Source organism: Zootermopsis nevadensis, unplaced genomic scaffold (genome assembly GCF_977971745.1).
Source record: "Zootermopsis nevadensis isolate Lab colony 2312 unplaced genomic scaffold, Znev_1.0 Znev_ptg000004l, whole genome shotgun sequence".
Taxonomy (NCBI): domain Eukaryota; kingdom Metazoa; phylum Arthropoda; class Insecta; order Blattodea; family Termopsidae; genus Zootermopsis; species Zootermopsis nevadensis.
The window spans coordinates 1,685,586-1,699,364 of NW_028259136.1; the positions used below are offsets into that span (position 1 = coordinate 1,685,586).

The 13,779-nt window shown below is 34.1% G+C and overlaps 2 protein-coding genes across 3 annotated transcripts in view; one reads left to right on the plus strand and one right to left on the minus strand.

The window, feature by feature from the left end:
- eIF2alpha (eukaryotic translation initiation factor 2 subunit alpha) overlaps window positions 1-13,779 on the plus strand; it is a 21,403-nt gene continuing 7,624 nt past the window's right edge. Inside the window, exon 1 of the mRNA XM_087342844.1 lies at window positions 1-19. The gene's annotated coding sequence lies outside the window, so the exon portion shown is untranslated. The remainder of the gene's footprint in view (window positions 20-13,779) is intronic.
- Window positions 1,400-13,779, minus strand: part of Dek (protein) — a 15,339-nt gene continuing 2,959 nt past the window's right edge. For both annotated transcript variants that reach the window (XM_022058346.2, XM_022058349.2), the window contains exons 4-9: window positions 13,572-13,726; window positions 12,983-13,168; window positions 11,530-11,728; window positions 9,093-9,296; window positions 7,488-7,640; window positions 1,400-6,915 (exon numbers count right to left, since the gene is read on the minus strand). In XM_022058346.2, the coding sequence (XP_021914038.2) occupies window positions 6,901-6,915; window positions 7,488-7,640; window positions 9,093-9,296; window positions 11,530-11,728; window positions 12,983-13,168; window positions 13,572-13,726 (912 nt within the window). In that variant the 3' untranslated portion in view covers window positions 1,400-6,900. The remainder of the gene's footprint in view (window positions 6,916-7,487; window positions 7,641-9,092; window positions 9,297-11,529; window positions 11,729-12,982; window positions 13,169-13,571; window positions 13,727-13,779) is intronic.

Genomic DNA, 13,779 nt, shown 5'->3' on the forward strand with positions numbered 1-13,779 from the left:
GCCATGGATAATCTATTTAGTAAGCACTAATACATATCATTATGTTTAGTTTATGAAAACACGTAATATTTCAGTTCAGCATTGCTGGAATAAATTGTAATTTACGACCGATAATTGTTTGAAACATATTTTGTCCACTTTCGGCAATTTGTGCACACTTGACATTTCTGGAGATAGCTTTCATATACTATATGAGCACATGGTGCAACAACCCAGATCTTCATACAGACCACTATGAAGGCCTGAAATCTCAAATGTATAAAGTTACATGCAATTCATTCCCACTCTTGGAGATGTTCATATTTCTATTCTTTCCTACTTGGCTTCACTTTAATTTTCACCACATAATACATTCTAAATTTCCTAGAAAATTGTTGATTGAAACAAACCTTCAGCAACAATTTTTGTAGGCTACATTTTCTTGGTTTCTGTCCATCCTTAAACTATCCCTACTAAATTTATTTAATTCACACAGAGTATTTCAACAGCATTCTGTGCAAATAAGGTTGGTGTCATTTGACTTACTGGTGAATTTGTAAAATAATTTCATAGATTCTATGTGAAGGCTTTATCGAAGATGATATGACAGTCTGCAAAATAGCAAAAGCCATGTATATACAGTGTGACAAAAATACGGGTGGGGGGGAACAAATATTAATTGGTATCTATATATAAAGTTATGTTTTACTGATAACAAAAAATATTATGAAAGCACACATTTTTACTGAAGATTACAGTCATAGGATACAGCAACCAAAAGAATACTGCTGAAGGGGTTCACCCTTAAATGTATCCACCACATTTTATTGAGTGAGAATAAACATCAAATGACAAAAGACATTTTAATCATTTCTTAAGATTTGTTGTCAGCAATAAACATAAACACTAATGCAGTATGTAAAATCACAAATACATCGGGAATTTCAAGTACACCTATCCACTCTTGTAATTTGGATAATTTTAACTTTTTGCCCCATGGCTTTTTGGTCTATTTTGTGTAATTTGAAATATACACAGTTCAGAAATCTACACTTGCTTAAACTACAGAATGTAGCAAAACTGATATTAAATATTTGTTTTATTACTATTGGCGAAGCAAAACATTTCACTAGCAAATGATGCGGGTTTGTTCACAGCTTTAGATAACCGTTTGCCTATAGGTGTAGTAAATTAGATTCACATCAAATCCAGCCTAGCAGTCTTCATGGGTATCCCAAAGCTGCATACATAAAAAGTTGCCTTTTCAATATGCGGGTCACCATTAAATATACTGAACAAGCAGTTACAGCAAGCAACAAGGGATATTTCCTCTATGTAGGCTTAATAAGTGCTTGCTGAAAGAGGCTGCTTATTATGGAGGGACAAATACCATGGCTATATATGGAAATCAATGAACTCGTTAAAAAGAAACATTAAGTTTATTAAAAAATTACATAAAAGAATTCTATCTGGTCCAATCAAACTTCTTCTTTCATACCAACTACACTCTGTGCTGAACAATTTTAACTTGCAGAAGTGTTTTTAAAACTATAAAAGTTATCTAAATAAAAATACAGCTTTTCTTCAACATGCAATCTTAAATATATACTGCTCCTATGTTTCAAAACATCTCTATGCAAGTAAGACAGCCATAAAGTTCATAAAATGATGTTTACCACATAACCATTACTAATTTAAGATTTTCAGCAACAGAAACCAATGGCCAGCAGTGTAGTGGGTACACATTTTGAATAGATTAATATTAAATAACACAATATCAAATATTGGTGTTTGTATGGTAAAAAACGCCAATAAGACCTGAAAGTTTTTTGTATTACCTGAATCTCAATCAGAGACAAATCTTACATGACTGGCCAAACTAGATTTACTACTACTTTATACAGCAAAACCTTGTTAATTCAAAATACTGCCTATCATGTTCCCACATTCTTGGAAAATATGATGTGGTATGCTCTTTAAACTAGTTAATTCAAAACATGGAAAACTTATAAGTCAAATAAACATTCAAGATACAGACAAAAGAAAGCTTTGATTGTGAGAACACTTGAAATGCTACAAAGTATGAAAATGGTAAAGCATTATCCTTGTGAATATAAGGCAACAAAGAACGCTTTCATTGCAAAGAAAATTAAGGTAGAAAAGACAAAATTCTGTTGTTGCATGACCATAATTTCACAAGTTACAAGGGATATGAAACATGTTCAAGTTGTGTATATGCCAGCTATTCTACCAGTTATGTGCAGCCCCTACTACTGTTTGAAACATCCTTACTAAAAGCATCTAGTGCACTATTAACCTCAAGATACTTCTTGAGAAACTAATAGTCACTCGGCTAGTGCATACTGTTTGTAAAACCTGAAGATTGATTACAATGGATTTTTTATGTAAATGCATATTTAATTTCTTTCTATGCAAGCAAGACATTTCAGTGCCAGCACATGCTTCCAGTTTTAATGAAGATCACCTAAATTTGTTGGGGTATATGTTTCCTTTACTGCGTATGTTCAGCTCTTTTTAATTCAACTGTGTTCTGAAATGTAATGTAAATGCAATTTACAACACTTTTTTCTAGTATAGAACAATGCAATAATGCATTGTTGCATCACAAGGGAGAGAAAAGCTGTACCTGTAAATTTAGTTGCATACAAGTTCTACTGTGTTGGGTCAATCACATTATTTATTATGCAACACACTGAGGTATCTTTCATTTAACAGTGTACCTATTGATATCATGCCAATAATATGGTGTGGTACAAAGAATTGCTAGTTAAGAATAGTGTGGAGATCTGAGAATGCACATTTTTCAGTAGTGTAATTTTTATTAACATACTGAAAATTAAGTCATGTAGATGTAGTTTGCTAAAGCAATGGCAAATTATCAATCATCTGAGAAATGAGTACTAACTGAAACATTCAATACAAGTTCCCATGTAGCAGGAAGAAAATGGATACCTCGAAACATCACTGACACAATGTGTTGTGATCCTTTTTTGTGATCTTTGTGAACAGTTGCTGCAAACACACTGCACAAAAAACAGAACAAGTACTCCCAAGCTTCTTGGGGAAATTACTGCATGTATAATATCCCACATAAACTGAAGCTCATGTTTAACACATGGGTTCAAGTGTTATACAAATTTTTAATATTTTCATATACATGGGACTATAACTAGCCTGACAGCAGTAGTTAAAATCTGTCAATGAGTCTTGACTACTAAGCGGTTAAGGAAATATGTTTCAGATTTTTAAAAAAAGAATATTAGTTTTATTCAAGTTCAAATCGATGACCAGTTTCTGTCACGTCAGACCTTGTACCTGTAGCAACAATCTCTGCTGGTGAAATCAGTAGGACTATGAATGATCTTACACCACCCAAGCATGTTGGTTTGGATGGAATTTCATAACCTGTTGTCTCAGAATAAAAAAGGTAACCACTATGAATACTACCTGTAGAATTTCTTTGATACACAAACATATTTCCAGAATTACAACCATTTACTGTGAAGTAACCAAAACAGTATCAATGATTCAACAGCTATAAAAACAATTATGGTTAATGTCACTAATAAACATATGTGGGATGTTTATAAGCTTTTTTCAGCCGAACATCTTTGACACTGCATCATGTTTCATCCTTAAATGCCACACCATGGTATGGGTTTTATCAAATGCAAGTTCAAGAGTCAGATGCACAGTATTTCTAAAAAAAGACATTCCAGATGGAATTATTAAAATCAATTCATTAACACATGCTGTTCTAATGTGTATGCCATCTTATTCAAAACATTTTCACCAAGGCAGCACATTCTCCAAAACTACTGAACTTGACATCAAACACAGTGACAGTTGCTATGTTGTGTAATTACATGCAATTAAAATTGGAGCATCTTTATACAAAGAACCTGTACATCAGACCTTATTCCAACTGGAACTTCAGTGGCATAGTCAAATAGAATAACGTTAAATGGACTGAATGTTCCTCATGAGAATAAATTACCTTTTATGAAAGGACTATAGTTATGAAAAAATATATATATGAACTCCAGTAATTGGTTTTTCAAACAGTTTTTGTTTCAAGATTTTTTTTATGAAGAATGGCAAAGATACTGGCTTTTAAAACACAACACAAAGTCAGGGTTACTGGGACTTTGTCAATCGCCCAAAAACCCAATAACCTCGACTATATCACACCATCATCAGAACCATACAGAATCCAACAACACAAAGTTCTAAAATGAAATGCTGCCATAAATTTTGAAGTCAGTGGACTTTTAATAACCATGTGTGAGTTAATGATCCAGAAATATACCACTTAAGTGGATAACTAAATACCCAGTAGGTAAGTCCACAACGAAAAAATTGGACAATTTGAAATTACGCATTAACAGCTCCCAGCATGTAAACTAACAAGGTTTTACTGTAACACAAAACAAATAAGCAAAACCAACAAATGAGCCATTTTTATGACACCTATTAAATACCTTAAGATGTAATAATAGGCATTAATCACACTTGAATGAAGAGCTACCACAAAGCAATGATAATAATGACCAGTCTGCCTATGAATGAATGTTTTGAGATGCAACCCTTATTGGTACATACAGAATTTTTAATGTTACACAACAAAACAAGAAGAACCACAATTCAAAAGATATCAAGACATGTAACTAAATCTGATATTCAGTGTGTAAGAAAAGCATACAAATGTTTGGAAGCAGTGGAATTGATTTATGCAAATATTTTATATGAATTAACTACTTCCTTAAAAACAGAACACATTAAAACATAATTCAGTAGATATTAACAATCCTTTACAAAAGTCAAGACACCAATTTCCCTACACAAATGTAATTTTCATTTACCATATAAACATGGACAGATGGGCCAAGTTTCATTTTAGTTGTCTAGAGAACACACTATAGCAGAGTATGTCAAACACTTATGACACACATTTGCAATGCTATGTAATCGTACTTCATAGAGCTATCTCATTTAATAGTACGGAGACCAGAAAAATTTCAGCTTTTTAACAGAACATTTTTTAGTGATTTGCAAACAATCCCATCTGGATCCTTTAAGTTATGTGAAAGTAGCATTTGAAACTGATTTACTATTTCTTATCTGAGAGCAGGTGTATATATTGCCATGAAGCTAGAAACATGTCATAAAAATTTCAATATAATTTGGTTCATTGCTTTGTTTAAAACACGTGCACAGCAGTTAATATTTAAAAACAAATAGAAAAAAATATAAAATCCTTTCACTGATTCCATAGTATATAGAAACCTAATATTCATTTTGACTACATTATCATTTCCAACAGACAATTGCTAGACAAACTTTCAGACAGTTATTTACAACATATCTTTTTCCACTACACTACTGTCAGAGGATGTCATTAGCTTGTTCCAAACATCTGTGATGTGTGGTGTAAAAAGAGGGACTTCAAACTGAAAACGACAAACAACCAATGCTTCCAAAATACTTATTCATACTCGTGCCTTCACCGATTATTCCTCCAATATATATAAATATTTGGCTTGACAAAAATCCTATCCCATAATCAAAACAGTCCAGCTCTGAGACTAAAGACTCTCATGGTGGTGAATATATCAATGTTGGTCTTGGGTTCTAACACTGTTTAGACCTCTAAACAGACACTGCCTCCTTTAAGATGGAGGCTGTATATGCCTCTAAAATGATTGTATCTTCCTACAAGTGCACAAACACACTTTAACAGATCATATCTCAAGTAATTTAAACTTTATTTTACTCAAGTGAACTGTCATTTCAGATACATCTACTTAAATTTCTCAATGATAAAAAGTAAAATTGTCAATTCAAAATGGTTGCCAAAAATATCTTTACTCATAAATATTTTGATATAAATTACATGCTGTTATTTGGAATGGAAAGCTGCATATCCTACATAAAAACGTGTGGTAGCACAATACCTTGGTTATTAAAAAAGACAAGACAATTAACAGTTAGAATATCACTAAAATGAGCTTTTTTAAAAGTATGCAATATACTGAAATATATAATTTTTGTAAAGCAAATATTGACTTAAAAAGGCCCAAGTACATAAGCAATAAGTTATTAGAAGCTGACTTTAATAAAATGTACAACCTACATCAATTCAAAATGCAATTCCAAACATCTGTGTATTAAAACAGAAACATTACATGCCTTACTTTCTGATAGTATTAAATTTTTTTCCAAGTACTGCAAAAAATACTGTACACACATTGCAACTGCAAATGCAAGACCACCAAGAACACTTATCAATGTTTTGTAAACATCTAACAAAACAGGTCAGATTGTTACCTAAAATAAAGGAATAAATATATTCACTTTATGGCACCTCTTCTTCCGAGACATCACACTGTTTAGAACCACTTCAGTGATGCTGGCCAAGCTATAAACTTATTCAAGATGAAACTGTCCACCAACAGTGAGTCTTGTTAACAGAATCTAAGGCCTACAAAATGGCTCAGGAAAGTGTAAGAACTACTGAAATATATAACAATAAGTCATATCCATCACACACCAAAAACCCACTAAATCTCCACATATATATATTACACGATTGGAGCAACCATTACCTTATAATTCACTATGTATGAACACAATAAACCGAATGTAATACCATAATGATGTTTCTCTTGAAGAATGTATGTAGACTGGCCAACAAGAACCTGCTAATATCAGGGCAATCAAATACTGAAAAAATTACTATCAGGTTAAAAAAATTCCATGACTAAAATTATGTAAGCACTGTCATCCAAGATCTGATTGCTAGTAACTGTTGTTGGTAAGTTTAAATTTGATAAAACTTATATTGTATGCATTCATAATGCAGGTACACTTTACAACACACACACGCACGCAGGAGTCCATTCATGTTGATATCAACTGGAAAAAAGCACAAATTTCTAAATTTATTTCCAGAAATATACGATGAACATGGCTGTTATAAAAAAATGAAAAGGAAAAATAATGACAAGTCACATAAGCACAAGTTTTGCAGTCTGCTACTCATATCAAGCTGTTTAATCTGAATGTAAGCATAGAATTCAGAGCAGAATTCATAAAACCTACTTCCTTACTGCACAGCATTTAGTTGCTAAAATCTTCACATTTAGATAATGTAAATTTATAATCAAATAAAATACAGTTTAGCCTGGAGATGGTTATGCAACTGAATCCTAGCAGTCAGAATTTTTATTGCTTGCAACTGTAAATGTGTTGCTATCAGTATTATTGCTATTTCCAGACAAACGTTTGTGTATCTACACAAGCACTTTTTCAATAGTGTCTGATACACCTATTATGTAACTTTAAGTAGACTGTTCAATCAAATCTCAGCCAGAGATTATATCAATAGTGCAAATAAGCTATACTTAACCATTTAATTTTATAACCTTGTATGTTTCTACTACACCAAGGAAAAATATACTAACTTTCCGATTAACAACCTCACTTACCGACTTTACAGTTGTCTTAATGAAATCCTTCTTGTGGGCCAAATCAAACTCAGGATAATGAGCATACACCTGTTTGCACACAGTTTTCATTGTGATCTCTTCCAAATTCGCACCCTCCAAAATTTCTTTGACATATGTCTTGATTTCATCATCCTAAAATCATTAAAATTAACACATTATTATACATTTATATTTCATACATTTTGTAAAATCAACTTTCTTGGAAATAATATAGCTGTATAACACAATATTACCAGGATTGCATTTCTCCTAGAGGTGTGAGCAGCTCAAAACATTGCACAACTCAGACTAAGCTTGAATATTCGAATCTGGAGCTCGATATTTCCAGATTAATTCTTAATAAATAATGACAATTGTGATTATTATTCTATCGTTTAGGAAGAAGGTTAGGAAAGTGATAAATGAGGTGAAGTAAAGGGACTACATGGGTGGGTGCAGTGAAGGGGGGTAAATTGGGGTGAGGATGGGAAGGCTTCATAAGTGTAGTGAAGTGAAGAGAAGGTCCTGATGAAACGTGTGATTCATTACTGTTACTGACTTATGTCTAGTTGGTATTAATTTTTAAGTTATGTACTTTAGGTTATACGGTTTTGTAATATTATGAGTTGTTTTATTTTGAGTGTGGTGTGTTGTTTTGTTGTCTTATTGTTCTTGTTGTGCCTTATGTTTTTTGTGTCTCATTGTTTTTGTTGTGTCATGTCTTTTTGTCTTACTGTATTGTTGTGTCTCATTGCTTTGTTGTGTCTTATTGTTCTTGTTGTGCCTTATGTTTTTTGTGTCTCATTGTTTTGTTGTCTTATTGTTTTTGTTGTGTCTTATGTCTTTTTGTCTTACTGTTTTGTTGTGTCTCATTGTTCTGTTGTTTCTTATTGTTATTGTTTTTGTTGTCTTATGTTTTTTGTGTTATTGTTTTGTTCTGTTTCATTGTTCTGTTGTTTTTGTTGTCTTATGTTTTTTTGTCTTATTGTTTTGTTCTGTCTCATTGTTCTGTTGTTTCTTATTGTTTTTGTTGTCTTATGTTTTGTTGTGTCTTATTGTAGGACCACTGCCACCGGGTAAAAACCCATTTGCAGTCAAATAAATAATAATAATGAAAGCAACATTTGTGGTTTTATATCACATTCTAATTAATAAATTTCTAATTCTTCCCATCTAATAAACCACTATGTCTGCCCTCTTCTATAATTTAACAAAAGCTGAACACCTGAACACTATTCACTACAGAAATACTACATCAACCCATTCATACTGCACCCAAACAGCATATTTTGAAATGTAGGACATCTGAGCAAACCACAAAGACATTTATTTATAGTCTGTCAATTCTGTTCATCATACCAAACTTGGAACACACTCATATCCTTCTAGCATAATTTTAATTTCATATGCATCAACAGACAAAGCTGCAATTTCTTCGATCTCCCCACAATCTTAATTTTCGATGTGTTGCAAACATTCAAACATTAGTACCAAATTTAGACTCGCATATAAAATATTAACATCCAAAGTCAGTAATCAATATTTGCACAAAAAGACAGAATGAGGGCTTGCCAGTGAAAGAATTAAAATAACACTCATACATACTGTGGGAGGTGCCTTTGTCTTTTTTGAAAGAGGCTCATCTTCAGATGAAGAGTCTTCACTTTTGCTACCAGATTTTCTCTTTTTAGGAGCCAGTTTCTTTTCAGCTTTTTTGCTTGGAGTTTTCTTAGCAGTAACTTTCTTTGTAGTTGGTTTCTTTGCATTTGCTGTAGTAGTCTTACCACGCTTCTTCTTAGATTTGGGCTCCTAAATCAATTAGAAGGCAAGTCATGTTAATCTAATGCTTACACAAATGTGACATTCAGCATTTGTAAGAAAAACACAGCATAAAAACGTAGGTTATAAACTAGCAGTTTTCATAATAACTTCATTATGCATACTGTGACATCAACACCTATCAACTATTGCTTGGGCTCTGTGCCTACCTTGATTTATTGACAATAAATCAACTTACAAAGTCTGCACACACAGGCAACTATCCAATACAGTTTCTAGGTCTCCATTTCTACAACTATGTGACACACACACTCTCTGTCAGTCAAGCTGTTCTGGTCCTCAGCCTTGGCACTCCCCAATCACACACACACACACAGCCCTTGGCCCATAGCACCCGACTGGACACATACTGGCTCCTCAGCCGCCTCGTTCCACAAACCCAGTGCCCTCCACATGCAGCCCACAGCTCTCAGTACCCCACTGGACACTCGCTGGCTCCTCAGCCGCCATTGTCCATGAACCCGATGCTCCACACTCGCAGCCTTCGGCTCTCACAGGATCCCTCTGGACACACACTGGCTCCTCAGCTGCTCCCGTCCACAAACCAAGTGTTCCTTACACACACACAATCCTCAGTTCTCAGCGCCTCGCCAGACCACTCGATGGCTCCCTGCTCTCACACACTCAACACTCTTGCCAGATCATGTTTCATTCAAGACTTCACTCACTATTCCACACTCTTCGCTTGATTTGTCATTGACTCTCGCTCTATTGTTCCATTCTTTCTGCACCAGAGAGACTTTACACTCTCAAGGAGGCAACCGTTTATATTCGCCAGCCCAGTCGCAGAACATTCCAGACTAAAAGGATCTAGAAGATTCGCTTTCTCAAAGGTTCTGTAAAGGAGGGGAATACAGCAACTGGAACATTCCGTGGCGGCCACACCTAAAATCAGTGTCCACTAGCCAGGGAGAGGAGTCAGGTGACTCCTCCCCTCCAGTGTGAGCTTCATGCACTTTTGGCACCACATTACAATACTTTATTTTTATCACACATAATTGCCATAGTTATTTTTAATTTAAGTTTGCTATATGCAGATTCCTAATGTTAAATTCTTTATACATAGAACTTAAAATGTCAGAATGTATGTTCACTTGTAGGTCAAGAAAAGATATAGCAACCTGCTCCAAACTTGGCATGCATATTTACTGATGCCAGGAATGGATTTCAGAAAGGTCACAACTCCAAAAGTGTCCTGTGTGTAAGTCCTAGTGATTTCTGTAGCTCAGAAACCAAGCACAACAGAACAGCGCCAAGACCAAAGTTCTTTGTTTCATCAAGGAGATTACAGGAACAAACGCCACAACCCTGAATAAGTTCCATTACTGATGTTGGGTTTAGGAATAATTTGTTACAATATTCAACAATACATATCAAATGATGAAGCCTACAAAATTCTTCTGGGCAATAAAGATCGATAAAAAATGTAAACATTTGTCAAAATTTCCCACAGTAATAATGTGGGCACTCTGCTAGTTCCCAAAACAAAGAAACTGAAATGTCAACAATGAGTATTAACAGAAAAATGTGGTATGTCTCAGCTTCAGAAACTGTTATTATTGTGTTCACACACCCATCCAAATAAAACCTAGAAAAATATAAAGAAAAAACTGTGAACTTAGAATCAATTCGTCATCATGAACTCAATGAATATACCAGGTATACTATGTTATGGTTTCTTCTATTAACACATCAATTCTTACTTTATAATACTGCTTACAGAACTCACACTCCAGGAAATGTTTAACTGAAGTTTCTCCTGGTCTTCTTAGTAGATTTAAACGTCACAGAAATTTTCATACAAGAATGCTTATGTAAACCTATCCATGTCCAACACAGAGGGAACATTACAAAATTACAGTATCCTCTCAGAACTACTGCTGCATGCAGCAACCATGCAGTGATTGTGTACAGAAGAAAAAGCATGCCACAACAGTCACATCCGCCCTGCAGTATAAAAAGAGTAACAGAAAACCAAAAGTATTTTGTAAATTTAACATTAGTGATTGACATCTGAATTTTCAGGACCTTCAAACTTGTAAAGACATCTTTAACCTTCTCATTATAAGAATGTTTGGCATATGCAAATATTTGGTAATGTGTACTTCACATACAAATAAAATTATCAGAAATGCATCCCTATCTTTTGTAATAATTATGAGAACCATTACAAACAATCTAGAAATCTTAGGAATTAACTTACATCCTCATCACTACTGGGTGCCGTTTCATCCTCATCTAAATCTTCTTCACTCTCCTTTTCCTTCTCAGAGTCTTTTGTCTTTCTCTTGTCACGAGAGCTGCGCTCCCTTTCTGACTCAGATGAAGAATCTTCCTTCAGACTTGCTCGCTTTGACTTTCCACGTCGTGATCTTACTGGGCGTTTCTCATCATCATCTGATCTGTTCAGGCCAAAACTTGTATAAACCATCACATCACCGAATTGAAAAATCATACACAGAGCACTAACTGGAGTGTTAACACAACCCAAAAATTTTTCCTTCTTGAGTGGAAAAATTCAAACAAATCTAATACTAGTGTCCGTACAACAATTGTACTATTAGTATTGATTGATGTAACTCTTATTTATTATTCATTCTAAATTATGAGAGATACAATATAAACAATACATGATAATTTTCCACTTCTGGAGAAAATTCTTTAATTCTTTACTTTGCATACAAACAATTGTTAACTTACACATGATAGCTCAACAATTCCAGATTGACACAGTAACTGGCAGCGAAGAAGCATGATGCAACTTCCCAAGTAGGGTGTACATAAACCCCAAATGACATTTCAATTTCTTTTTGTGAAAACACTGTTACTTAAATTTCAACAACAAATAGAATTCACTAATAAATTTCTGAAACAAATTATTTTATAACACCACACTTGCTGGTTATGAATCTATGACCAAATACAAAAGTTGGGGTGTAAATATGGTTATCTCCAAGACTGATACTGTAAGCATGCACTGAAGTTATTTATAACTAGATTTGTAAGTAATGATTCTGAGCTGTAAATGCTTAGAAGGTACATTTCATTAAATAGCACAAAAGTTATGTGCCAAGAATGAACACCAACTGGAACATACTCATCAAACATTATAGTCAAGTGGTTAAAGGCCCTGATTCACATTGAAATCTCAGATTCCAAAAATTTTTGTGGTTTCTCTTAGGCCCTCAAAGCAAATACCAGGATAATACCTTCATTTAGGCCAAAACCACTTCCATATTGTTTCCAATTCATTATCATCTTATCATTAAACCTTATAGTCTAAGCCACTGACAGCCTTATTAATTTAACCACAAACAAACAAACTTAATACTTTCTGGCTAATATGACCATCCTATGGTCAAGGGTTTTCAATAACACACAACAGCATAGCATACTGGAAGTTTGTAATGGACAAAATTCCAGTACCAAAGCCACAACAGGAGGCCTTGAAACAAAGGGATATTTCTGCATTGCGATATTATAATGTTTGGCCAGCTGGACCATGGGAATGCTGCTGTAATAATGCAATATAGGAAGATAATAACATATCAGTCAAACCAACAGCTTGAGCTGTAAAATATTCTATATGAAACTAAAATGGATATCCAAAATATCAAACCCCTCCTTAACTACTGAGTAGCCAAGTTGGAACATACTCTGAATAGCCTTTGTTGTTGGCTTTAACTGCGCTGCTTCTTTTTGGTCGAGGCGGAGGTACAGGCTTTCCCGAATCTTTTGGGTCCAGCAAGAATGTAACAATCCTTTCTGCAATTTCTTCACGATTACCCTTCTTCTCCAAGTCCAAGATACCACATAAGCTCTTTAATACTCTCGTTTCCAACCTGAAAGCAAAAAAAGTATAACCCAGACAACAAACTGTAAAAAAGGCAATTTTATAACCACTTTCTTCACTATTATAACTAGACTAGAATCTGAAACCTATAAAGACTCTTTCAATGATGAGAACTGGTGATAATCAGACGTTATGACACTGACTGAATAGCCAATACATTTTTTATAGCTTTCCTCAGTTCCTCCGGGCAAACGCTAGGACAATAGAAAAAGCTTTCTTGTAAATCCTTTCTAATTCATCATTCATAAGAATTCAATATTAGTCCACAAACAAAATAAAAATGTTTGTTAATAATACAAGAATCATTCATGAGCAACACTGCCAAGATACTGAGAAATGGCCTTTATTTATAAATATAACCTTTTAGATGTGAAAACTAATGATGTACTTACTTTTGTATAGCATTTTTCTTCTTTTCAAATAGATCAGATTCTTTGTCAAAGTCAAAACCATTAAACTTGCGGAGGTTCTTTTTAATCATTGTAGTTTTGCCAACACGATTGAAGAGGAGTCTGTGAAGGGCTTTAAGCTCATCAGACTTGTATCTCTGCAACAAAGAACCAGTGCAAACACTACTCACAGCTTCTAACACATACTGAA